Below are 25,244 nucleotides of genomic sequence, written 5' to 3' on the forward strand. Positions count from 1 at the left end.
TCGTGTTCATCGTACATAGATGTCAAAAAAAACTAATATATAATTCTAAATTACCTATTTATATCATTGTTAATATACAAGTACTACGTTAAGGTATATAAGCATGATGATGGGTGTCACCATAGACCATTTATACATGTACATGTGAAAGAAATATTGATTTTTATGCTAGACATAATGTATGGACGTGCGATACGAAATGAAGAAAGTGTGAATGTGGATGGAAAGGTGTACAGAGTAATTACTAATTAAAAATTAATCACTACTAGATAAAGATAAGTACACATCTATACAAGTATTAAGTTAAAGTATTAAAAAATGAGAGAGTAGTAGATAAACAATTTTGATTTTTAGCCAGAAGTCTAATTTGTAAATAATGTTGAAATATAATAATTTTTAAAACTATTAGTCCGTGCGGGAGCCCGAGTTGATTGGCAAGTAATTAACTAACTGAGCAATGCTAAGTTCTCATTAAACTCATGCCCTTTTGTATAGGAGGACGCAGCGACCACACATGCGCGATCACATCCTTCCCTTCAAAAAGTGTAATATGACTTTTCTTATTTGCAACCAGGTCAATTTGCTACAAGGTCTTATTTGATCAAACTTTGTACAACAAGAGTAATACCAGTCGCCTTCTCAAAAAAGGCCCAGAAGGCTCAGAAGTCAGAAGCAGAGCATATCAACTCGCAGCGTAGCAGCCGCTCTGCCTTCCCCTGGAGCCATGCACCACCGCCTTCTCCCCATCCTTCTCCTCTGCTCGTCTCTCCTCGTCGCAACGACCAACGCCGACAATGAGCCGCAATACAAGGGCTGCCCGAGCGACGCGAACTACACGCGCGGCAGTGCGTTCCAGGCCAACCTCGACGCGCTCCTCTCCTCCCTCCCCGCCGCCGCGGCCTCGACCTCCGGGTTCGCCGAGAACGCCACCGGCGCCGCGCCCGGCCAGCAGGCGTACGGCCTCGCGCAGTGCCGCGCCGACGTCAACGCGTCGGACTGCCGCGTGTGCCTCGATGGCCTGGTGCAGGACATGGCCAGCGACATCAACTGCTCCGTCCAGAAGAACGCCATGTTCATCTACGACAAGTGCAAGCTGCGGCACTCCAACACAAGCTTCTTCGGCGACTTGGACACGTCGGTGGTGTTCTCCGCGTGGAACTGGCGGAACGCGACGGGGCCGGAGCAGTTCACGTCGCAGCTCGGCTCGCTGATGAGCAGCCTCAGGACCAAGGCGGCCTACGAGTCCCCGCGGAGGTTCGCGGTTGGCTCGGTGACGGTGACACCCTTGGTGAACATCTACGGCATGGCGCAGTGCACGCGGAACGTCGCCGCCGACGACTGCAACCGCTGCCTCGTCGGCGCCGTCAACTACATCCCGACGTGCTGCGACGGCAAGCAGGGCGGGAGGGTCATCTCCTGGAGCTGCTCCATTCGCTTCGAGGTGGAACCGTTCTACAACGCCCAGGCCGCCGAGGAGGCGATGTCGCCGGCGCCGGCCCCAGGTGGCGGGTCAGTGAACGGTGAGTTTTGGTCTCCGGTCCGTCTCCTGTCCCGTCACTTTCCTAACGCGTCTGCTAGTTGACACTTTTGTCACTGCGTTAACGTGTCCAACACCGTTTTGTGGACCTTTTCAATTCAACCTCGCGTCTTGGCTGGACCTTTTCCGTTGTAGAGTAGCATGCGTGTCAACTTCAGATTCAGGGCGGTGACCGTCTAACTGATATGCTATCAAAGGCTGAAATGGCTTCTGTTCTGAATTTTCAACGAAGGCGGCGCAGGAAGCAACCACACTGTCAGGACGGCTCTCCTCGTGTCAATTCCTGTTGCTGTCGCGCTGCTGGTACTGCTGCTGGTTGCTGTCTATCTCTGCAGGAGGAACAGAAAGCCACACAAGCATGTGCAGATCGCGACCGCCAGTAAGTACCGAAAATATCTGACGAATAGTTCATGCAACGTTCAGAGAATCAGGGTAACCTCAATCTGTCATGTTCTTCAACAGGACATGAAGATATTGACGAAGGAATGAGAAGCTCAGAGTCTCTGTTGTATGATTTGAGCATGCTCCGAGCTGCCACCGACAACTTTTCAGAAGAAAACAAGCTGGGCGAAGGCGGGTTTGGGCCTGTCTACAAAGTAACAAACTTTTATACCTGGAACCTGAAAATTAATCCCAGAAACCTGACCTCGCATGAACGAATAATTGATGATACCATGGTCTCAATGTTCTTCATCAGGGTACACTGCAAAACGGGCAGGACATTGCAGTGAAGAGATTGTCAGCAACTTCGCAGCAAGGACAAGTGGAGATGAAGAACGAGGTTTTCCTGTTGGCAAAGCTCCAGCACAGGAACTTGGTGCGATTGCTCGGCTGCTGCATCGAGGAACACGAGAGGCTCCTCGTCTACGAGTTCCTAACCAACAACAGCCTAGACAAGATCCTCTTCGGTGCTGCATTCAGACAACCGTAATCCTAATAATACTGTCATTTTGGTCCAGATGACTAGGACATTCCGTTCGCTAACGATTTCAGTAAATTGAATTGGCAGATCCTGCTCGGCAGCAGGAGCTGGGCTGGGGACTGAGGCACAAGATCATCGAGGGGATCGGCCGAGGGCTCCTGTACCTCCACGAGGACTCGAGGCTGACCATCATCCACCGCGATCTCAAGGCGAGCAACATCTTGCTTGATGGGGACATGAACCCCAAGATCTCCGACTTCGGCTTGGCCAAGCTGTTCAACATCGAGTCAAGCGTCGGAAACACCAGCCACATTGCTGGAACCTAGTAAGTTTTATTTGCCGGCGGCATCAGGAGCATGGGTGTAGTAGCACCATGCCACCATTCATCTGTGTTAACCTGACACGTCCGTGTCTTTGAAACGCAGCGGATACATGTCGCCGGAGTACGCCCTGCACGGCATCTTCTCGGCGAAATCAGACGTTTCAGCTACGGCGTCCTCGTCCTCGAGATCGTCACCGGCCGGCGCAACACTTACACGCATGCGTCTGGACCCTCTGAAGATCTGCTCACCTATGTAATTACCATTCGAAGGATCCCTCTGACTGTCATCACGGATCAGTTAGAACCTTGTTTCAGGCGCTTAATCCATGTCGTGCATGGGCAGGTTTGGAGGCACTGGAGCCGCGGGAACGTTCAGGCGCTGCTTGAGGGGTGCTCCGCCGAGGGGCGGCGGCCGCAGGAGATGCTGAGGTGTATCCACGTCGGCTTGCTGTGCGTCCAGGAGGACCCGCAGCTCCGGCCCGGCATGGCGTCCGTCGTCGTCATGCTCAACAGCCGCTCCATCACGCTGCCGGCGCCCGACGCGCCGGCGTACGCGGTGCCGGGACGGCGTGCGTTCACGGACACCGCGGACGCACGGGGCGCCGATCGCGAGGATCGATGGGTGGGGTCACGGGAGCACTCCATCAATGACGTTTCCGTTTCTGACTCGGAGCCGCTTTAATAGTTCATCAGCACTCAGCAGCATGGACGAAGTGGATCGATCAACGAACTTGCGCAGCATGAACTTGAAGTGCCTAGCGCCTACTTGCGCAGAAATTGATTTTGCGGTTCAGGGCTCAAGAGTCCGGTAAATTTCACCGTAGTTGAGATTTAACACAAACAGCAGTACTTCATCTGGATTATACCGTGCGTATCGCGTCCAGCTTTGCCCGAAAAAAATTACAAATTTTACGTGCTTCAGATCAACAGGACTGCCGACTGCTAGAAGGCTTCATCGTCGTACAGACAAAAGAAACTAGAGACAGAGCCTCACACTCCTTGCGCTCGTTTTTATCCTTTCAAAGATAATCAATCAATCAGAAGCATCGGTAGAGGATAAGAGTCCAATCTTATTGCAGGAAATGTTTGAATTCTTTATCTCGAACCCCGTCAGCAGTATAAATTGAAGGCGAAACCCACGTCGCCATCCACAACAATCAGGCAAAGCGCAATAGCATAGCATCCTCCTAGCTCCAACTTCCAAGGCATCCAATCCCACCACCAAGAGATGGCGTCGCCCAAGCTCGTCGCCCTGTTCCTCACCTTCGCTGTGGCGGCGGCGGCGCTGCAGCCCTCGGAAGCGGCGAGGGTCCAAGCCCAGCAAGGATTCAAGCCGGCGGCCGCAAACCAGGAAGCAGAGAAGGTGGCCGCCCAAGCTGACGGCGGCGTGCCGAGTGCACCGACCCCGCCCGGCCTCCCAGCCGGCCAGCTCCCCCCGGGGCTACTGCCCGCCATCCTCGGCCTGCTCTTCCCGCCGCTGGGCGGCATCATCGGCATGATCCAGCCGCTGCTCCCGCCGCTGGGGTCTCCGCCCCAGCAAGGCGGCGTCCTAGATGGCATCTTGCCGGGGACCTCGCCTTCGCCGCCGGCGCCGGCGGAGTGCATGACGCCGCTATCGGCCATGATGCCGTGCACGGACTACCTCACAAACATGACCGTGCTGACGCCCCCCGGCGAGTGCTGCGACGGGCTCAAGACCATCATCAGGGACGCGCCCATCTGCCTCTGCCACGGCATGAACGGCGGCCTGAACCAGTTCCTCCCAAAGCCCGTCGACCCCCTCCGCATGAACGTCCTCCCGCTCGCCTGCGGCACCGTGCTGCCGATCCAAACCCTCTTCATGTGCAACTGTGAGTATCTTGCATTGTTATTTTCAGCAGATTTTATATGTCTTGCAAGGAGGTCGATCAATTGATGAGATGATGCATGTGTATTTGACAGCGAACCAGGTGCCGCCGATAATGCCGCCCACCCCTGCAGAGCTGCCAATGACGCCTGCTGCACCGTAGATAGTTTTGTCGAGATGGTTTATCCTAGTTTATCCTCTTAGTTCTGTTGATACTGCACCTAGTTTATCCTCTTAGTTTTAAGATGGTTTTAGGATAGTTTAGATTAGAAATTGAAGTCATCGTAAAGACTAGAGAGTAGTAGATGGTATGAGGTCATATTAGTGCAGAGTTGCAGTCATGTACAATGATGACGCATCAGTGGATTGGATGGTAAAGGAATTTCTGCCTTAACGTTACATCGATGTCATGATTTGCTTTTCGAGTCTCATCGTGTATAGTAACTGCATATGGTAATTATTTCCGCCCAGAGAACCAATACAATGATACCAAGCTGCGTATTCTGAATTTTTTTTTTGGAATTCATCGTAGGACAGCGTTTCAAAATCTTCTGGAAGAAAATATGAAATTAGTTCTCCTTTGATCTTATTCCTTACTTTCCAAATAAGATTTCTTACAAAGTTAGTTTTGACAAGCTAAATATTAACTTACAATTTGGAAACCAAATATGAAAATATTTTCTTACAATGATACCAAACTGCATGCAGATACAATGAAACGTTATCCTTTGATCTTATTCCTTACTTTCCTTACTTTCCAAATTGTAAGACATTTTATTAGTTTTGACATAAATCAAACTTCTCTGATTTAAACCAAGTTAAATGAAAAATGCACTAACATCTACGGAGTATCTGCAAAACTAAATTAGTTGCATATTACATCCATTATATGGGATATGTGTTGGTATTTGTTATTGAAGATGTTAACGTATTTCTCCATAAATTTGGTAGAGTTGAAAAGTTTGACTTATATAGGATCATTATGGAATCACAAATAGAGTAGCTTATTTGAGATTATTTGAGTTTTTTCAAAGTGGTCCTAGGGTGATCTTTTACCCAACTATCCATTGACCATAATCCAGCTTATATAATTTAGGAGGGAAACAAACATGACCTAAGTATAAAATTGAACTAATAATTAACCTAGCTTGCAGACGTCATGCACTCTAAAACAAAAGCAAGTAGCACTTCGTAATTTGTACTAGATTACGACAAGAAGAAATAAAATACTTGAAAGTCAAGGAATTATACTAGGTCACAAAGAAATCAAACATCATTTGCATACATGTTTGGGGTTCCCCCTCTTTTTGGGAAGAGTGTGACTGCTTACTTAGTTTTCAGATGCACATATATGCCTTTCTTATTTTTCCAATTTTATTGCATGTATATACCGAGTACCATATACGAGCAGTCAAGTCTTCTTTCTATCTTTTTCTTTCCTATAGATCTATGTTAGTCCAATTATTACTTAACCTATTCCCTAACCACCATGGGCATCTCTTTTCTCACCTCCCTACGTGCCCCTCATCATCACTTTTATTAATTCATATAACATCGTAAAAAAAATCAACACATATTCAACTAGTCCTTGAAGAAAAATCACATCTGTTGGTCTTATAAATCTGGTCATAATGCCAAGCTCAAGATGGAATATGGAATCGTGGGTTGCCTAACGCCAAGGGAGGCCAAATAAAGGAAAAAGAAAAGCAAAAAAGTAATACAGACAAGGAAAAAAGGGCGGAGAACCGGATACAAAAACCACGGTTGGAACTTGGAATCCTCTTCCCCCTCGCCTCACCGCTCCCTATAAAGCCGGCCCGCGGACCGGCCACCCCGTTCCCCATCCGCGCAGGCCCAATCAACGGAGTGACGCGAGCGCGAGCACCCTCTCTCTCTCTCTCCCCCCTTCCGCGTCGCGTGCCCTCGCCGCAGCCCTCTCCCATGGCGGACCAGCTCACCGACGAGCAGATCGCGGAGTTCAAGGAGGCGTTCAGCCTCTTCGACAAGGACGGCGACGGTACCCGCCTCCCCCCCTCACCCGCCTCTATCCGCCCCCGTTAGGTTCCCCGATCTCTCGCGGCCGGATCGGGATCGCGCTTCCGGCCCCGCCCGATCCGGCCCGAATTATAGGGATTCTGTCGGAGCCGTCGGGGGCACGGCTCCAGATCCAGACCGCCGCGTGATGTGGTGCCTAGGGTTAGGTGATCTGTGAGGTAATTCGCCGGTAACCGGTATGCTGGCGTTTTGGGCGTGCGGGTGCGCGCAGCGATTTGAGCCGTCTAGTGATGTGCTCATTTGCAACTATCAGCTGTTTGTTATGTAGGATTTTGCTCACGGGGCGGGAGAACAGCGAAAATTATGGGTTTCGATGCGTGATCTGTTATGATTTTGCGGTGCTATCCAAGGTAGAACTATTTGGAAATCGTTAATTGCTTACTTTTGTAGATAGAGTTGGAATTCTAGTGTCTAGTGGAACATTCATGAAGAATGGACAGTCAGCTTAGCATGGTCCGAGCATCAAACTTTGGGAGCCAGGTTATTACCTTGGTGTGAACATATGGTTGCATGATCTACACATCAAGTATCGGAGATATCTTAGGGAATGGGTTTTAGTTGGATTTAGATCACTGAGATTGTTTGTGAAGAAAGGGTGTTGGTTTTGAGCTAGGCAAATGAAGGTGTGAATCTGTTATAATGTGGTAGTCTGATGTTAAGCAGTAGTCATTTTAGCTTAGAGAAAAAGTGTCAGGCAGGTTTTTTTACTTTGATTTAATACAGTGTCTAGCAGTGTGTTTGTCCTACCTGTTTACGAGCCTACAGATAGCAGGGCACTCTTTATCAGTCACTAAGGTGTGTTAACACATTTTTTAAATGTCCTCTGTTGAATAGATATTTGACTTTCATGCTGGATTTGCTTTAAATTACACAAGTTGAGAGCTGTCAAGCATGGTTCTTTATTAAAGTGGCAGGAAACTGATCAATTGACTGCTAGGCACTAAAATTTGCATATGTGTTCACATTACCTTTTCCAACTATAACGTGGATCATGGTCTGCAATATTCTTTCCTCAAGTATTTACAATATTATGCGAGATAAATCCATAAATTGGCTGTTCGTATTTGAGATATGATGACCAACATCATTCACTGAAAGCAACTGGCATTTTACTATTTCCTATCATGTTACTTGTTTGACATTACTTTTATCCTTCTAAGGTGATGCAATACTTTGCTTGTTTAGGTGGCTTTTCTTTCAAGCAATGTTTTTTTTTACCAATTTTTCCTGCTACAATAAGTTTATTGTAATTCGATTGGTGTATGGAAGTCATTGGCATGCTGACACACCTCAGGCTGCTGAAAGTGATCATGGCATTATGATGTGCTTTGTATTATTGTCACAATAATGTGAACTAAAAATAGCCTTAACAGTTATGTAGTATTTGGTCTTTAAATCTAACCGGCTATGTTTATGGACTTTTACAACTTTATAAATCCTTATTAATGAGAACATTGCATGTTTTTGAGTACTAATCATAAGTTTGGTTTCTTTTTCCCCTGGCAGGTTGCATCACTACCAAGGAGCTGGGAACTGTGATGCGCTCCCTTGGCCAGAACCCTACTGAAGCAGAGCTGCAGGACATGATCAACGAGGTTGATGCTGATGGCAACGGGACCATCGACTTCCCGGAGTTCCTAAACCTGATGGCAAGGAAGATGAAGGACACTGATTCCGAGGAGGAGCTCAAGGAGGCCTTCCGCGTCTTCGACAAGGACCAGAACGGTTTCATCTCGGCTGCTGAGCTCCGCCACGTCATGACCAACCTTGGTGAGAAGCTGACCGATGAGGAAGTCGATGAGATGATCCGCGAGGCTGACGTGGATGGCGACGGCCAGATCAACTACGAGGAGTTCGTCAAGGTCATGATGGCCAAGTGAGGAGCGGTCCCCATGAAATAAGTCTGTCCAAATTGAACTGTTATCAGGATCACAAGCTGTAGTTTGTCATGTCCCTTTGAGTACGTATCAGTATCATGCAGGTGGTAATGTCGAGTAGTTGTCGGGTTAGGTGGTGTAGTCATGGTAACGCGACATCAGATACCCTGGTTTCTTTTGATTGTGATGTTACCTTGCATTATTGCGCCTGTTGGAGCTCTAGGATCTGTTGAAGTTCATATTTTCTTTGGCATTGGGTGTTTTTTTACGCAAGTGTTATGTTCATTTTGAATCGATCTGCATTTCTGTATGTTGGTTGGACTCTCGCGTCTCCTTAATGTGGCCATGGCCATGTCTATTGTGGAAGTGTTTGTTTTGGCCGGTCGGTGCCCGAGTTCCTGTCCAGAGTTCATGCAGATGCCAAAAATTATGGAAATGTCAGCTGCGATATGAATATGATTTGCAAATTATGGAAATGGAGGATGTCCGATGATTACTTTGATAATGCATCGTCCGAGAATGCGCTCGTGACAGCAAATCGCTCGCGCTGCAGGGATCTTTTTGAGTTCCTCATCCTCACACGTGCACGCTAATTATTCACGAACGAATCATGAACAGGAGAAACCAATTAGGTGTGATTCCAGGCTGTAGAGCCAACTTGGCCTAGTAGAGCTCAGAGACGACAGTTGCTATCGCCACTCGTATAGCATGCTCCCAGCAGTACCATTTGGTATGTGGGAAGCAGTAACAAACAAGGCCTGGAAAAATTGGAAGTGTTAACATTTGATTCAGCTGCTCCTAATGCTGTTATCATTGTTGCTCTTCCCCTTTGCCGGTTTGCCCCCTTTCTTTTGGCTTGTCTAATTCTGGCAGATAGACCCCTTTTAATACTGCTCGTGTCAGCTGTTGGATCTCGATCGGTCGCTGCTAATCGTGATGGTTAGGTGAGGATCATGGCGGCATGGCCTATCTTTACATGCACCCAGATGGCCAGACTGGATCACGCCAGGGGGGTGGATGAAACGTCGCTTTTGTTATGATTACTACTAAGTGCCGCCACCGAATCCATCCTTGGCTATTCTCTGACCAAGAAAAAGTTGGCGTGCCAGATCGAAAATTGGGGAGAGTTTGGCTTTCCCTCCTGACCTGTCGAAATCGAATCATAGAAAGCTTCGCACTTCTCTCGCGAGCGAACAGTTAGCATCCACCGCAAGAGGAAAGCAGCTCCGGCGAGCATGGCGGGGAAGCTGACGCCGGAGCAGGCCGACGAGTGCAAGGAAATCTTTGCCCTGTTCGACGCCGACGAGGACGGCAAGACACCGCACGCGCCTAGCTCTCCGGCCGCCGCCACGCACACAGCTACACTAATCTTCCCTTGTGATGATGGCAGGTCGCATCGCCACGGGCGAGCTCGTGACGGCGCTGCGGTCGCTGGGCCAGAACGTGGACGAGGCCGAGGCGCGGCGGTTCCTGGAGGACGCGGGCGTCCCCGCGGGCGCCGGCGCCATCGACCTCGCGGCGTTCCTGGCCGTGGCGGAGCGCAAGGCGGGCGCCAGGGTGACCGCGGGGCGGCTCGAGGAGTGCTTCGACGTGTTCGACGACGCCCGGAGCGGGTCCATCCCCGCGGAGCAGCTGCGGCAGGTGATGGTCAGCCACGGCGACCGGCTCACGGAGGAGGAGGCCGACGCCATGCTCCGCGAGGCCGACCCCCGCGGCGAGGGCCGCGTCGAGTACAAGGAGTACGTCAAGGTGCTGCTCAGGGACAAGTGACTCGGTGGCCACGAGCGATCGGACAGGACGGGGGGCCCCTGCTGGATCAAGATTCAGTATCTGTATATCCACTTTGTGTCAGCGTTGATGAATTCTGAGCGTACCACTGAACCAGTTTGCACTGGCGGTTACCATTGCACGGAGTATTTTGTGTCGATCGAGCAATTAGCGCACGAGTGCGCGGGCGGCACGACCATGATCAGAGCTCGCAGGATCCATTAGCCTCAGATCATGGTGTTCAAAGAGTCCATCGTCCTCCAGGAATCGCTCACCGGGCTCTGTTACCCCGCGTGCCACCGCGGAGGCAGCCGATTCTCCACGACGACGGCGACATGGATGGAACCCAGCGCGGCCATGAAGCGTCCTCCTCGGTGAGCTCGAGAGGCCTCGAGCTCGCGTGTGTATTTGGCGGCAGTTGTGGCTCCCCGTCGAGCGAGCGAGAGAGGAGGAACGCGGCGTTGTTTACGTGGGCCTCAGAAAGGAGATAAGGCGGTAAAACCCGTTGGGCCGCCGCCCATTACATAATGGCGACCGCTCGACCGATAGAGAGACGCGCAGAGCATGCAGCGGCAGCGCGTTTCAGCCGTTTAGTCCCACCTCGCCCAAGCAAGCGGAGCCGTGGCGTCGACTCGCTACATGAGGAGACCCTGGGTGCCGTTCCAAAGCATACCTTTCTCGGCCTTTTGGCTAAGATCAAGTGTAGTATCTGTTCTTATCAGTTTAATATCTGATATGTGGGCCATGTGCCCACTTCGATATTAAATTTATTTTTTGTGGGGGAGGGTCCACCACAGTGGCTTGCCTCTGGGGCCCTCGAGCGTCGTCCAGCCGTTGCACTGCTGGCAGGGCCTGGCGCGCCCCAACCAAATCTAAATCAAAATTTAATCAGTTCTTCGTTTCGAAATTGAAATCTTATTTAAGATTGCAGGAAATTTAATTGTCCGCTCTACAGCTTAGAGCTTCGCTGGGCCAAACGGACTCAGTCGTAGGCCCAACAACTCCGCGCGAAGCCCACGCCATGGCAGCATCGTTCTATCTCACGACGCCTCGTCACCGACCACGTCCTATCCACATCCCACCCTACTCCGCCATCCAGCACCACCGCTCGCCTCGACACACCCGGCCAAGCGCAAGAGCTCGCCGAGTTCGTCTCCATGGCGGCCGCGGCGGTGGCCGTATCCACCTCCCCGTGCAGCGGCTCAGGGCACCTCGGTCTGTTGCAGGCGTCTCAGGCCCACCATCTCCGCCGCACGCTCCTTGGGGGGCGAATAGTCGGACGATGTGGGCGCAGCAGGCTGGCGGTCTTGGCCGCCGCAGGCAAGCCGCCGGGAGAGGCAGAGGAGCAGGTCCCTGCGTGGGCCAAGCCCGGCGCTGACGAGCCGCCGCCCTGGGAGCGCGAAGGCGGGGCCGTGCAGGGGCAGGAAGCCGGGCAGGTGCCGTTCTACGCGTACCTGCTCGCGTCCGCGGTCACCGCCATCGCCGCCGTGCGTTTGCTCGGAAACTCCTCCTTTTCTTTCGCTGCACGTGACGCACTTCGTCACTCACCGACGCGTGGCTTAACATCTTTTTCTCACAAAATCGCTCCACAGATAGGCTCCATCTTCGAGTACACGAACCAGCGGCCGGTGTTCGGGATCGTCGGCTCCGACAGCGCCCTGTACGCGCCGCTCCTGGGCTTCTTCGTCTTCACCGGCATCCCGACCTCCGTACGTATCCACATATGCGCCGTGCCTCCTATAGCAGCGCCTGGTTGTTGCTGACTGACTGAAGAGTTGCTGTGCAAATTTCAGGCGTTTCTGTGGTTCAAGGCCGTGCAGACGGCGAACAGGGATGCCGAGGAGCAAGACCGCAGAGATGGATTTCTGTGACTTTAATTCATTTGCCGGTGCAGAAGAACAAGCACCGCATCAACGTAGCATTGGGTGATGTAATGTATCTGTGTTCTACAAATGAAGAGAGTTGACGAATTTGCGGCATGAAAAAAAGAAAAATGTGCAGATTAATGAGGGGGGTTTTATATGCATGAAGTTCCTGAGTGGTATCTGTCAGCATATGAATAGAAAACATTTGTTCTTTGGTTAAAAATATCATGTGTTTTGCACTTGAATAGAATGCTTCTTCCTCCATCACTAGCACTGCTCTTTACTTTGATGGCAATGATGCTATGTCCCTGTATACTCTGAAGGAGCATCTAGGTCCCTAATTCGATTTTGGAGATGAGATTAATGACAACATGATCATTACGACTAACATGTATTTTGTAGCGGCATTCGATAAGTTAGTGCAATGATGGGCTTTCATGGTATTCTTAGCCCTCATCATGTGATTGAAATTGTATCGGTTCAAAGGACTAGCGAGAAGGCTAAGGACAAGCTAGTTCCAAGTGTCGTTTGGAGTTGAAAGGCACTTGGATTAGTATAGGTCTTTTATTTTCCTTTGGCCGTACTATAAAGGGGGGCGAAGAGTAGTAGCTTGACCTAGATGAGTCCTTGAACTAAGTGGATGCACACTTATGAAACTAGGCACTAGGTAGCCCATTTAAAGCTTTGAGATGTGAAGAAGTGGTGAAACTCAAAGAAGTTGAATTGGATGAGTTTCAAACACTTAAAAATGTCACCGATTCATTTGGTGACAACTGGGATGTGTCACCGAATGTGTCGGTGACCACAGGATCCGCAGTATGCTAAACCGAACCACGGGATGGTACGGTGGGCACAATTACGTGCCAGCGGATTAGTCGATGCGTCTAGAACTGACAGTGCCCAGGTGCCCCACTAAATGAGTCAGTGCAATCGGCTCGGCTCGTGATCGGCTCAAAATCAGCTTAGGTAGATTTTGATGAGAAATAAGGCCGCATAGACTATTACGGTGGTAACAGTGATTGAGCACCGAATGAGTCGGTGGCTGTGTCACTGACCGTTGCTAATTGTACTTGCCGCTTGCACCGATTCATACGGTGACACCTTTGGGCTGTCACCGAATTAGTCGGTGCTGCTGTTTTCTGTGCACGCGAACAACAACAGCTAGTTCATTGGCTTGGCCTATAAATACCTCTTGGGCTGGTTTATTTCAGCCGTCTTGGCACTCAGTGAAGATGATAGGATAAATTTGAGGTCAAGGGCAAGTTGAGCACTAGAAGTGATTTGAGAAGTTCTTAATTGAAGATTAAGGACATCATTAGTGCTTGGAGAGTAGCAAGTGTGCATCCATCCATCTTTTTAGCTTGTGTAGGTCAATTGAGAGTCTTTGCTTGTTACTCTTGGTGATCGGCATCACCTAGACGGCTTGGTGGTGGTGTTCTTGGTGAGCTCTCAAGGAGGTGACTTGTGAGAAGCCCCAAGAAGTATTGTGCTCGGTTTGGAATCCACCGATCCGGAGGGGAGAATGGATTACCACTAGTGAGCACTTGATCCTTGTGCGGATCAAGGGGGAACTATACCCTTGCGGGGGTGCTCCAACGAGGACTAGGGAGAGTGCCGACTCTTCGATACCTCGAGGAAAAATTAGCGTTCTAACCCTCTCTTTACTTTCCGCACTTAAATTCCACATTTACTTTTCGCATTTCAATTTCTAGAATTGCCATGCTAGAGTAGGGTTGGAACTAGGTTGCAAACCTTTTGTGCGAGTAGAATAGATACACTATTTAAGGTTTTAGGCGCATGGGGTGAATTAGCTTGATGATAGGTTTTAATTTCCGCAAAAAAAATTGTAGAAGCCTAATTCAAACACCGCCAACCCCGCCCCCCCCCCCCCCCCTGGCATCTTGACCCTTTCATGCTCAATTTGTTGTGTTGAGCAATTGTGATTGATCTCCCAGCAACATTTTGACTGAAGTATAAAATCTCAAAATTTTGCATCGCTGGCGAGGTTGGGGTCTCCTAGTGGTGGTTGTGGCAGCCGCCAGCAATGGTGTCAAGTGAGGAAGGTATATAAGCAGTTTGACAATGAGTAGCATAGCGATTGGTTACAATATTTCTGTCACCACATTCTCTCCTGATGGTTGTATCTTCCAGTTTGAATGCGCTATTGACAACAGCGGGTTTGGCTCCCTAGTCCCCACAAAGCTTCCTTTTCTCTTTGTATGATTCTGCTTGTAGGACTGTTGTTGGGATCAAATGCAAAGATGCGATCGTTCTGGTGATTGATCTGGTCATTGCTGGATTTTAATCCTTGGTGGTCAGAGTTTTTTCATTGGGTGCTTGTATCGTGTGACAACCTGTTATAGTTTTGTTCACCTATAGGGTGTAGAGAAGACATCAAAGATGATTCTGGAGGGGTCTAATCGGTGAATTTACTCCCTGCACCAAAACTCTGATGATTCTGGTAATTATGTTCTTCATTTCTTTTTTTTTTCTTTTCTCAGAGGAGTAAGCAATCCAATAGAATCGTTGAGTTTTGACGACATCTTTTACTTAAGAACATACATGCGGCAAAATTGCACTTCTATAGCGGCTCTTTTCTTTGGAATTGAGAAGAATGTGCTTGCATTGTATATAGTGATGTCTTCTGCGATACTTTCGATGACCGCTATTCTTTCTGATACATTTGTGTAGTTACAGAGTTCCTGTCTTCAACTTTAGGATGTTGCTGGTTTAGCACTGATGGTAGGCAAACAGTATTGAGAGCAAAGTCTGAGGCCATCTAGTTAATCTTGATTATATACTACCGCTTTCTCAGAATTGTTTTTTGACGGGATTCTCAGAATTGATTAAAGCTGTAATGCAACAGGGTGTTTGGAGCACCCATGCCTGTAAAGGAGTTAGCTGATTACCAGATCGTGTAGCCAGCTATGTGCAACTATGTACACTCTATTGGTGCCTTTGTTAAGGAATTTAATTTTTTCAATTATTTTCGAGCTAGGTGTGTGCTTTAATAGATACGTCTACTAATGTTTGTTGCAATTTGAATCAGGCCTTTTGGCTGTGGAGTTATTCATGTAGGTTATGATAGGGGTGGGCCACAGCGATATATGATCGAGCCTTCAGGTCTGTCCTAAGTGAGTTCTTACCATAATACTTGAGATTGTCTTCATTTTGTCTTTATTTACTTGGATTAGAAAAAGGAGTCAAAAGACATACTTTCTAGATTATAAGAATATATGCCTTATGTTAGTGGCTGGGCTTACCAGCTTATGTAATGATCTGATTTGCATTTTCACTTGCATCCGCAACTTTGTTTAGTTGTATTAAAAGTATATATTGTATGTAATGTCTAATAGACATGCACAATGCTTGTTTCAGCTGCCGTCAATGCACATGTAGTTCTAGTTATTTGACAGAAATATTCTGGGGCTGTACTGGTGAAAGGGAAACATGCTGCTAAAACTTAAGCCAATCGTCTCAATATAGATTATTTAGTTATTTGTTGTATGATTTCTGCCCAGCTTCTCTCTTTCTTCTTTTTTCCTCACTAGGACACATCTAGTAGTGGCACATTCATATCATATTGCACTAATTAGATTATCACATAAGTACCATCTTAACAGCTTATAGTATAGGACCTTAGGGTGTTTTGTTACTTTGTTGTTGGTCTCTATGCTACTTTGTACAATTATACGTCAGTAACCCCTATACAACTATATCATTAGTGCATATGCTTGTTTTGATGAGTAGCAGACTAAGAGTCCATGTCAAACAGGGAAAGGTGCTCAAATTCCTTGTATTGGGATTTGAGATTGCACATATCAGATAGGATTAGTTTTTCATTTCAATTTATTTAAGCCTACGCTTCTATTTAACAGTTTTTTTCCTTTTGGATGTTATTAGCTAAGCAACAACCTCTTTTCTGTGGCCATGACAGAAATAATTTGCCTTTTCTTTTTGTAGTTCATAGGACGATGAATAGATTTCACGTAATGTGGTTGCATCTTTACAAACATTTTCTTGGGTTGATTTGTTAGTTTGTTAGGGGCTTTGAGGTTTTGGAAAGACCTTCAGTTGGCAGCAGAAAATGTGCATGATCAGTTGATCACTGAATTGCTCACAGCTTGCCTCTGCGATTCAAGTTCCGATGTATTTTTTTTAAGGAAGTTCTGATCTATTTGAATGTTGCCTTTCAGGGAGCTGGAAAAATTGAAGCTTTCTGATCTAAACCTGCAGGGAAGGCATTGTTGAGGTTGCAAAGACTTATTTCCTGAACCTTTTACCATTGTATGTGCTTGCCAGTTCATTAGTGACTTGCTGCAAAGGAAGGACTTGAAAGCTTGTCAATTTTTGTAATAACTTGCTGCAAGGGTGCCACTTGCTGCAAGGGGGAACGAAGGTTGTTGGTTTATGAAATTTTTGCTGGTAAGTTTCTGTTGGAATCCACTAGTCTATTGCATGTTGGGAATACAGTAGGCTATCGGCCTAGCACCCGAGCTTAGGGCTTGTTTAGTTGGCAAATTTGGGAGGTGCAAAATTACTGTGCCAGCACTGTAGCACACTGTAGCGTTTCGTTTGTATTTGTGAATTATTATTCAAATATTGACTAATTAGGCTCAAAAGATTCGTCTCGCAAAGTACAACAAAACTGTGCAATTAGTTTTTAATTTCGTCTACATTTAGTACTCCATGCATGTACCGTAAGTTTGATGTGATGGGGAATCTTCTTTTTGCATAGTGTCAAAGTTGGGAGTTGGGGGTAATTAAACATGGCCTTAGAGTAACTAGAGCTTTTTCTTTGCTCAGATTCTTTTGATGCAGATTTGTCGTATCGAGGTGCTGGTGCTAGTGGCAGTCCTGTTCAGAGATTCCATCCCAGGGAGTATTCTTCAGTTGAAACTGACCCTAACTTTGTGCCGTTCATTTGTGGCGCCAGTTCGCCAGTTTCATTTTCTGAACTCAATACTGACTCAGAACATGGCTTCTGTGGCGCCATTTTGTGGTGTGTAACCGAGTACCGTGTCGCTGTCAGCTGGATGCATGCTGGCTGAGGGAGCACCAGGGACCACGGGCTGCCTCGTGCTGTTTGGGCTTCTGGTGACCTGCTGTTTGTTTGGTTTGACGCGCCCTGGTGTCTCTGGTCTGGTCTGGCGGCCGGGCGAACCTCAAGTGCCCGCTGTCACTTTCGACACCTGTGACCCGTGCGCCAAACCCACCGAGCCTATTTCGCCAGACCCGATACGCGCGCGAAGCACCAAGCGGTGGCTGGCTACAAGGAAAAGACTTGAAGTCACGCGACTATCCAGCAACGAAGGTTGGGCTAGTTTTATCCCGTGGATCGTCGTTGTTGTTGAGAGAGAGGGCTACATCGGGATTATCGTCATAGCTGCGTGGTACATGCAGAGTGTGGCTTGCTTTGACTGTGCTACGGTGGTTTGGGCTTGGCCGCTTGAGCATGCTGGAGTGGAGTCCATCTCCTTTTCTTGTACATTGTCATTGCAAATTTACTGTTAGCTTGCACTCTCGATTGACAATGGAGCACGGAAAGACTCTGGGCTTGTGCACATTTTGATACTAGGCCTGTCTCCTTGGAAAGTGATTGAGATTTTTTTTTCTATTTATGATGTATGTTTGTTTGCACTGGGCTTTTGTATTTTAGAAGCTGGCTTATGTGAAAACATCCTATAGACCAGAAGCCAAAAGGAAAAGCTGAAATAAACAGGATCAGCTTCTAGGTCAAAATTCATGGCCGTGAGATATCAATTCAACGGTTTAGATTCATCCCCCGTAACCTTCCTGGTTAAGCAATCTTTTATCACCACATGATTTCAATTCTACAGCTTGGATTGATCCTAACTCCATATATAACTTTCTAACCCTAATCCCCATCCTTGCTTATTTAGCCGCACTACCCCTCGGATGTTTTCATTATACGCGCCGCCACACCACTACCTTGCGCTCACCATCTCTTGCACCGACGTGTTGCATTTCAGAGTTCCGCCGCTATAGTCCCACAATTTTCTTCCTTGCGCTGATGGATCCTCGTTCACCCACCTCAAGTGTCACCCTACCGGGATCCACGGATGGCACTACCATGGGAGACACTGCTGGAGCTTACGACCCCGCGACACCTCTCCCGCTAGCTCTAATGGTGTGCGATGACCCTATTCCCCTCCAGCAACTTCCTCCACCCGACGACGCCGTCCACAATCATGGTGAACAGTCCTTGCGCTACCCCGCCATCCAACCCGCCGTCAATCCGATAGCCTCCCGGTGGTAAATCCCTAAATCCGAGATCCCTTTGCCTTAACCTAAACTGTTAGCTACTAAAGTTTGGTATCCAGTGGTAAGACAAGTAATTCTATTTTCCATAAGATAAATCTGGATAAAATCGGTAGTCTTTTTTCTAAAAATTTGCAAAATTGCCATTAGCTTTTTATTTACCCTTTCAATCCAAACTTTAGATTTCAGTTGTCGGGGCCTTCTTTTATTTTGTCAAGTCACGAATGCAAACTGACATAATTGCCCATGTGATTAGATTCAACAGAATGTCATATGTTGAGCCAAACCATTCCAAACCATTGTGGGTTGGATCTCTCCCTAGCGCGATTTCTACATTCCTCTCAGATCGTGCATCCGTATTTAGTTAAAAATGGAAGCTTTTCATTTTGTGGCAACTAATTGGCTGAATCAACAAAGGTTTATAGTTGCGATATTTAATAGATCCGAACAACCTCATTTAGGGAACTGTTGAAGTTGTAGAGGCAAGGGACCTAAGGTTTTTATGTTCCCTCCCATGAGGTCTCTTTCTCGCTCATCTCACTAACCCCTCACTCCTCCTTTTCCCATCCTCTATGGGGGTGGAGCAGAGACCAATCCGCTGCTTGATCCATCTCAACTATCTCTGATCCTATCGCGCCGGGCGGATTGCTCTAAGTGTTTGCTACGTTTATTAGGGAGCATTTCATTGCGATGACTGTTGAGCAATTAAATCTAAATCTACCCACGTCCTTTTGTTATCTTAGTTTCTGATTTGATCGTTGCATGTTGTCATGTGAGTTAATCGATGCACCATCCATTGTCCTTCTCGCGCGCAAGATCAATACGCCGAGATGCAAAAGTTATTAGTTTTGTGAAAAAATTAAGGTTCATTTGATCATTTCACCATGTTTTTTTGATCTTGAGGAGGTCGATCTTAAATAATACCACAAATTTCCAGTAATTTCATAATTGCATACCATTTTTCCGCGATCGGGGCCAATTTAGAGGGCTGGTTGTAAAAGTCTGTCTCCCGAAGTTCGTTGAATGGGAAAATACAGTTCGTAAGCGGTCCGTCTCCCCTCCAATATACGAGGGGCAAATCCAACCGTCCAGTCAACCCCTCCCTACTGGACTCCTTCCTTCCCACGGCCACAGGCCCACAGCAAGCGCCCTTCTTCTCCGTCCGAGCCCAGCCACTCTCTCTTCCTCTCCGATTCGTGCTCGTCAACCTCTGGTGGGTAGTGGTGGACTGCCGGCGACGAGGTGGGTCCTCCTCCTCCTCCCTCTCTCGGATTGAGGCATGGTGGTGGCTGGGTTAGGGTTAGGGTTTCGGGTTCGGGGTCGTCGGGGGAGAGAGGGCTCCATGGCCGGCGGGCTTAGAGGAGCATCTGGCGGCGGCGGCGGCGGATCGAGGGTGGACAGGCGAGGCGGCGGACGCCAACCTGCGGGAAGGCCGACGGCGTGGGCGAGCGGCCTCCTTATTTAACGAAATGGTGGGGTGGAGGGCGTCTTGTGGGTAGCGCGGCCGGCGGCCGGAGGCGGTGGTGGCAGGGGCTGTCGGGGTTCATTGAACCTGGACTGTGCATTCCGCAGCCCCAAATCTTGCATGCACAGTTTAGTAAAGTCCTTGTCGAATAGATCCTTTGAGGGCTTGTTTGGATACAGCCATTTTCGGTGTGGATTGGAGGGGACTGTGGGGGGATCGAGGGAGAAATTGGTCCATTCCCCTCCATCCCCTCCAATCCACAACGGGAATGGTCTATCCAAACTAGTCTTGATGTTTTGGGGGCAGGCACGCTGTTTCAGACTTTCAGTTTAGGTTCTTCTGGGGTTGTGATTCCTTCGGTCGGGGTATTTCTCCCACATTTTGATCTGGGGTTGTGCTCGGTGACACCAGGGGCTAGTTCAAAAGGTCACTTATATAAACACTATTGCTATAAAGTCCCTTGAGATTTTGCTGGCGATTGGCACCTTGGATGCATGTTAGACCCAATGTGTTCATGAAGATACCTGTGCGGCGAACCTTCTCAGCCTTGCTGTATGAAATGTAATGTAACAAGCATACCGAGATGGATGCTGCTCGCCCCAGTTGATGGCTGCAAGTTAGAATCCCTTGTAGAGCACTAGAGCATGCCAACGAGAATCTGACAACTGTTTGAGTTGATATCTACCTTCTTGAATCACAAACCCATGATTTATGCCTTAAACCAACCTCCTACCCCTCATTTCATGGTCTCATGGGTGGAGCTTCTGCAAAAATCACTTGGCATTTGGACAGTAATGGAAACCTTGCAGTGAACCATCCAAATGATTGTTTTGTTTAGTGCAAGCTATTTTGCCATTGCACTGCTGCTGCCATTCTATCCCGCACTTCATACGCCTTTTTCCAATTTCGTAGCTGATCACCAGCCAACTTCCTCGACATCATTGACACCCTGGTGCCGGTGGGAGACCAGACCACAATCCATAAACGTGTCCAATTCACCACAAGTTCTCTGTTCTGAACTTTTCCTTGCCCTTCCCCTTATTTGTTGCAATTGTTGGCAAATGCATGGTGATCAACCGTTTGGTTTGGATGGTGGGATTCAGGATGGTTCATATCGAATTGCACAAGGCGACAAGGGCCTGAGGCTTGCTTGTATGTATCTGGTTTTGGCATGGCCGTCGATTATGTGCTCATAATGGCTAATAAATTTCTGTTACATGGAGTTTGTGACAGTCAATGGGTAGTACAGAGTGACTTATGATATAAGAAAACTACTTTAGTAATGGTTCCTTGAAAAACAAAAAACTACCATTATAATGGAATTGTGAAGTTTTTTATTTGGCGAATGTTTCTTTTAACAGTACTTTGCCGCCACAACTTGCACAGAAAATATGCAAAGTGACTTGTAGGGTGACAAAAGTATGCCGGATTGTCAAATAGTGCTTGAAGTTCACGTGCTGATTACAACAGTTTTTTTTTGGGATGGAGCTCAAGGATTGATTTTGCTTACTTCAATGCTCTTAAGGGTTCACTCAACATTCATTCTTTGCTTACTCCACTAAGGATTTTCATTTTTCTAATACTCCACTAATATTTTTTTTTCTTTGGCAGGAATTTTCATACATCTGAGATGTACAGGGCCTCAAATTTCATACCTGATCCTAATCAGGAGCTCCTAGATGTCAAGCCATTAAGGTCTTTAGCTCCCATGTTCCCTGCACCCATGGGAGTCAATGTTAATCAGTCAAGCACACCACCATTGGTCTGTGTCACTCCGGTTGGCCAATTTCCAACAGGGTTTGGTGCGGGGAATCTTCCTTCCTTTGGATCTTTTGCTACTTTCAGTGCCTCTGCGAATGGTGTTTCTTATACCGGCACCAGTGCCAACGGGCCCATTGATGCCACCCCTATCTCTGCATACAAGACAAGATCAAGCATGTTAGTTGATGGTGATGATGAACCTTACTCTGGTAACCAAACTGTGGCATCTGAACGGAAGGCTAGGAGAGGCCGTCCTCCTGGTTCTGGTGCATCTGGTGCCGATGGCTCAAATGGTAAGTTAAAGCGCCCTAAGCCCACATACAAGAATTTTGTTGCTGGCAAGGAGCTTGCCTTTCTGCCATCTGCATCCGATCCCAGGGAGATTGTGGAAGCAGTTCACATGACCTTTGAGGCACTCCGGAGAAGACATCTGCAGATGGATGAAACACAGGATGCTAGCAGACGTGCAGACCTGAAGGCTGGCGCCATCATGATGGCCAGTAACATCAGGGCCAATTCGGGTAAGAGGGTAGGAACTGTCCCTGGAGTTGAAATAGGGGATATTTTCTATTTCAGGATGGAACTTTGTATCATTGGGTTGCATGCACCTAGTATGGGAGGCATAGATTACATGACTACTAAGTTTGGAAATGATGAGGATTCTGTAGCGATATGTATCGTCTCTGCAGGCGGTTATGAGAATGAGGATGATGACACAGATGTGCTGGTGTACAGTGGCCAAGGGGGAAATAGTAGGAATACTGAGGAGAGGCATGACCAGAAGCTTGAGAGGGGTAACCTAGCTCTTGAGAGGAGTTTGCACAGGAAGAATGAGATAAGGGTTGTACGGGGCTTCAAGGATCCATTTTGCATAACTGGAAAAATTTACGTGTATGATGGCCTCTACAAGATTCATGAGTCCTGGAAGGAGAGAACAAAGTCTGGTATCAATTGCTTCAAGTACAAGCTGCTGCGTGAACCTGGTCAGCGTGATGGAGCTGCAATATGGAAGGTGACTCAGAAATGGATAACTAATCCTACTACCAGAGGCAATGTTCTACTAGCTGATCTGTCATCTAAGGCTGAAATGTTGCCGGTTTGTCTTGTCAATGAGGTAGACCACGAGAAAGGACCTGGACATTTCACCTATACTAACCAGGTCAAATACTTGAGGCCTCTCAGTTCTATGAAGAAGTTGCAGGGTTGCGGATGCCAGAGTGTTTGCCTGCCTGGCGATTCCAGTTGTGCTTGTGGACAACGCAATGGAGGTGATTTACCTTACAGTTCATCAGGATTGTTGGCCTGCCGCAAACCAATAATCTATGAATGTGGTGATTCTTGCAACTGTTCTACAAATTGCCGGAACAGAGTGACCCAAAAGGGAGCCAGGTTACATTTTGAGGTCTTCAGGACCACCAACCGAGGCTGGGGTCTTCGCTGCTGGGACCCTATTCGTGCTGGTGCATTTATATGCGAGTATGCTGGTGAGGTCATTGATGAGCTCAAAGTTAATCTGAATGATAGTGAAGATGATTACATCTTTCAGACCGTATGTCCTGGTGATAAGACTTTAAAATGGAATTGTGGGCCTGAACTGATAGGTGAGGAAAGCACATACGTATCAGCTGATGAATTTGAGCCAATGCCCATCAAGATAAGTGCAAAAAATATGGGAAATGTCTCGCGTTTCATGAACCACAGTTGCTCACCAAATGTTTTCTGGCAACCAGTACAATATGACCATGGAGATGACAGGCATCCACATATAATGTTCTTTGCACTGAAGCATATTCCTCCCATGACAGAGCTGACTTATGACTATGGTGTTGCTGGAGCTGAGTCTAGTGGTTCAGGTTCTCGTAGAACGAGGAACTGCATGTGTGACTCACGAAACTGCCGGGGTTTATTTTGATTAGTTGGGACTTGCTCATTGTGGTTAATCATGCAAATTACTTTCTGCTAGGTAAGTTTTTTGCCCCCCCAAAATTGGTCTATTCGTTTCATCATATGTGCATATTTCATTTGATGAGCAAAATGGGCATCATGTAAAAGGTAGACACAAAGTAGACATGAAAGTTCTGGAAGAATAAAAAATGATTATGTAGTCTATGGAGTGCAATATTGCTTCAGTCTGGACACAAAGTGACATGAAAGTTCTGGAAGAATAAAAAATGATTATGTAGTCTATGGAGTGCTGTAGGCTTGTAGCACCTTTTAAGACATACAAGTTTTCCATGAACTGTTGCATTTGTCAATATCTTTATCTTTTGATTTATTGTCTATCAGAATCTTTCTTTAGTTCTCACGCTGAGGAGTACAAGGTAGAGTAAACTAAGAACAATTTTGGAAATTTTCATGTCCATTCAGTGCACAAAACAAAGCTGCCTTGGCACCTTGCACTATACTCAACAAGTCAGATTGTATGTGACATGTTGCCCTAAATGCCTAGTTTCCTGACTCATTATATGTATCATAGAATGATGCATTTATCTTCCCTCAGGACCTGATTTTTCTATTTTATTTGTATATTGTATAAGTTAATTTTGGAGCTGCGCATGTAGGGGGGATGATATAATTTAAGCTATCGTCTTAACTTTGTTTAGTGTAAAATGCTGCACAAATTACCTTTTTCTTCGCCCAGAATTATACTACTACGTTTGGGTTTTAACCTGTATCCTTTGTTGGTGGGTGAAATCTGTATGACATCTTCCGTTTTACTGTCATTTCTTTTTGTAGATCCTTCCACCGGACCCCAAGTTTGAGCTGCATGGTGTTACGCCTCAAGGATGATCATGCGACTGATGATATCATCGTCCGCGAATGTGAACTGTGAAGGCAGTAAATTATCGTCGAACCGTAGAATTTCCATTTTTTTCCTTTGTCGTATGCTGCACTCGGCTCGCAGTGTGTGGTGGCCGTCGTCCCATCATTTGCTCTGATGTGTTGCTGCTGCTGCTGCTGCTGCTAATCCTGTGTACCAGTTGTTGCACCCGGTTTCGTAGTCCGATTAGCCCTGCTCGCGCTAGACGCCTGGCCGTTGCCCGTGACTCCTTTGATTTGGTGTCATTGTAAAGTTAAATCTGGTTTAGGATCATGTTGCTTTTGACTCGATTTCTCCGTCTCCCTTGCCCTTTTGTTGCGTGTTGTGCGGCGTTGTTTCTTGATTTCTGCCAGGTTCAGGTTTATGCGGAATGTTCAAGGAGGGAGAAAAGGATTCAATCTGGCACGGGCACCCAGTTTCGTCGTAAGCGCCGGCGGATGAAATTTGCTGCGAGAGGAGCCAGTTCCTGATGCAGTGATGCTGTTGCGCTGACCAGTCTCCCACAGGTAGCAGGTGGAGGCTGGAGCGGCGTGTCTGACTCCAACGCCAGCACGCGCGTTTCTTCCGTGTGCCCTGCTATTTTCACTGAAAGCGATGGCCGGAATGTGCGAGAAGAAAATCCGTATCCAGGAGCAGGAGCGTTGCCGTCGGCGTCGGAGTCGTCGACGCAGCAGGGCACGCCGACGGCCCGGCCGTCTCGCATCACTCACCTGGCGTGCGATCT

At 47.7% G+C, this 25,244-nt stretch overlaps 5 protein-coding genes, 1 non-coding gene and 1 pseudogene across 6 annotated transcripts; all 7 read left to right on the forward strand.

Moving 5' to 3' along the window:
• Nucleotides 1–634: 634 nt before the first annotated feature.
• LOC117847560 (cysteine-rich receptor-like protein kinase 15) lies at nucleotides 635–3,594 on the forward strand (annotated as a pseudogene).
• Nucleotides 3,595–3,901: 307 nt separating this feature from the next.
• Nucleotides 3,902–5,056, forward strand: LOC117847561 (uncharacterized). Its single transcript, XM_034728783.2, has 2 exons — nucleotides 3,902–4,631; nucleotides 4,723–5,056. Exons 1-2 carry the CDS (start codon nucleotides 4,010–4,012, stop codon nucleotides 4,788–4,790), a joined length of 690 nt encoding a protein of 229 aa, XP_034584674.1. The 5' UTR covers nucleotides 3,902–4,009; the 3' UTR covers nucleotides 4,791–5,056.
• Nucleotides 5,057–6,454: 1,398 nt separating this feature from the next.
• Nucleotides 6,455–8,812, forward strand: LOC117848529 (calmodulin-2). Its single transcript, XM_034729966.2, has 2 exons — nucleotides 6,455–6,644; nucleotides 8,189–8,812. Exons 1-2 carry the CDS (start codon nucleotides 6,569–6,571, stop codon nucleotides 8,560–8,562), a joined length of 450 nt encoding a protein of 149 aa, XP_034585857.1. The 5' UTR covers nucleotides 6,455–6,568; the 3' UTR covers nucleotides 8,563–8,812.
• Nucleotides 8,813–9,555: 743 nt separating this feature from the next.
• LOC117848528 (probable calcium-binding protein CML9) lies at nucleotides 9,556–10,468 on the forward strand. The gene is made up of 2 exons (XM_034729965.2): nucleotides 9,556–9,870; nucleotides 9,950–10,468. Exons 1-2 carry the CDS (start codon nucleotides 9,795–9,797, stop codon nucleotides 10,327–10,329), a joined length of 456 nt encoding a protein of 151 aa, XP_034585856.1. The 5' UTR covers nucleotides 9,556–9,794; the 3' UTR covers nucleotides 10,330–10,468.
• A 512-nt stretch (nucleotides 10,469–10,980) lies between these two features.
• On the forward strand, nucleotides 10,981–12,455 carry LOC117848527 (uncharacterized). Its single transcript, XM_034729964.2, has 3 exons — nucleotides 10,981–11,813; nucleotides 11,919–12,035; nucleotides 12,120–12,455. Exons 1-3 carry the CDS (start codon nucleotides 11,484–11,486, stop codon nucleotides 12,195–12,197), a joined length of 525 nt encoding a protein of 174 aa, XP_034585855.1. The 5' UTR covers nucleotides 10,981–11,483; the 3' UTR covers nucleotides 12,198–12,455.
• On the forward strand, nucleotides 10,996–11,192 carry LOC117851125 (U2 spliceosomal RNA). The gene has a single exon (XR_004639485.1). It is a non-coding gene; the product is annotated as a U2 spliceosomal RNA (small nuclear RNA).
• A 7,102-nt stretch (nucleotides 12,456–19,557) lies between the features above and the next one.
• Nucleotides 19,558–24,810, forward strand: LOC117851027 (histone-lysine N-methyltransferase, H3 lysine-9 specific SUVH1). The gene is made up of 3 exons (XM_034732925.1): nucleotides 19,558–19,715; nucleotides 21,550–23,662; nucleotides 24,436–24,810. The coding sequence occupies exon 2, from the start codon at nucleotides 21,569–21,571 to the stop codon at nucleotides 23,609–23,611; it is 2,043 nt and encodes a 680-aa protein (XP_034588816.1). The 5' UTR covers nucleotides 19,558–19,715; nucleotides 21,550–21,568; the 3' UTR covers nucleotides 23,612–23,662; nucleotides 24,436–24,810.
• Nucleotides 24,811–25,244: the final 434 nt, after the last annotated feature.

Source organism: Setaria viridis, chromosome 3 (assembly GCF_005286985.2).
Source record: "Setaria viridis chromosome 3, Setaria_viridis_v4.0, whole genome shotgun sequence".
In the NCBI taxonomy this organism is placed as follows: Eukaryota; Viridiplantae; Streptophyta; class Magnoliopsida; order Poales; family Poaceae; genus Setaria; species Setaria viridis.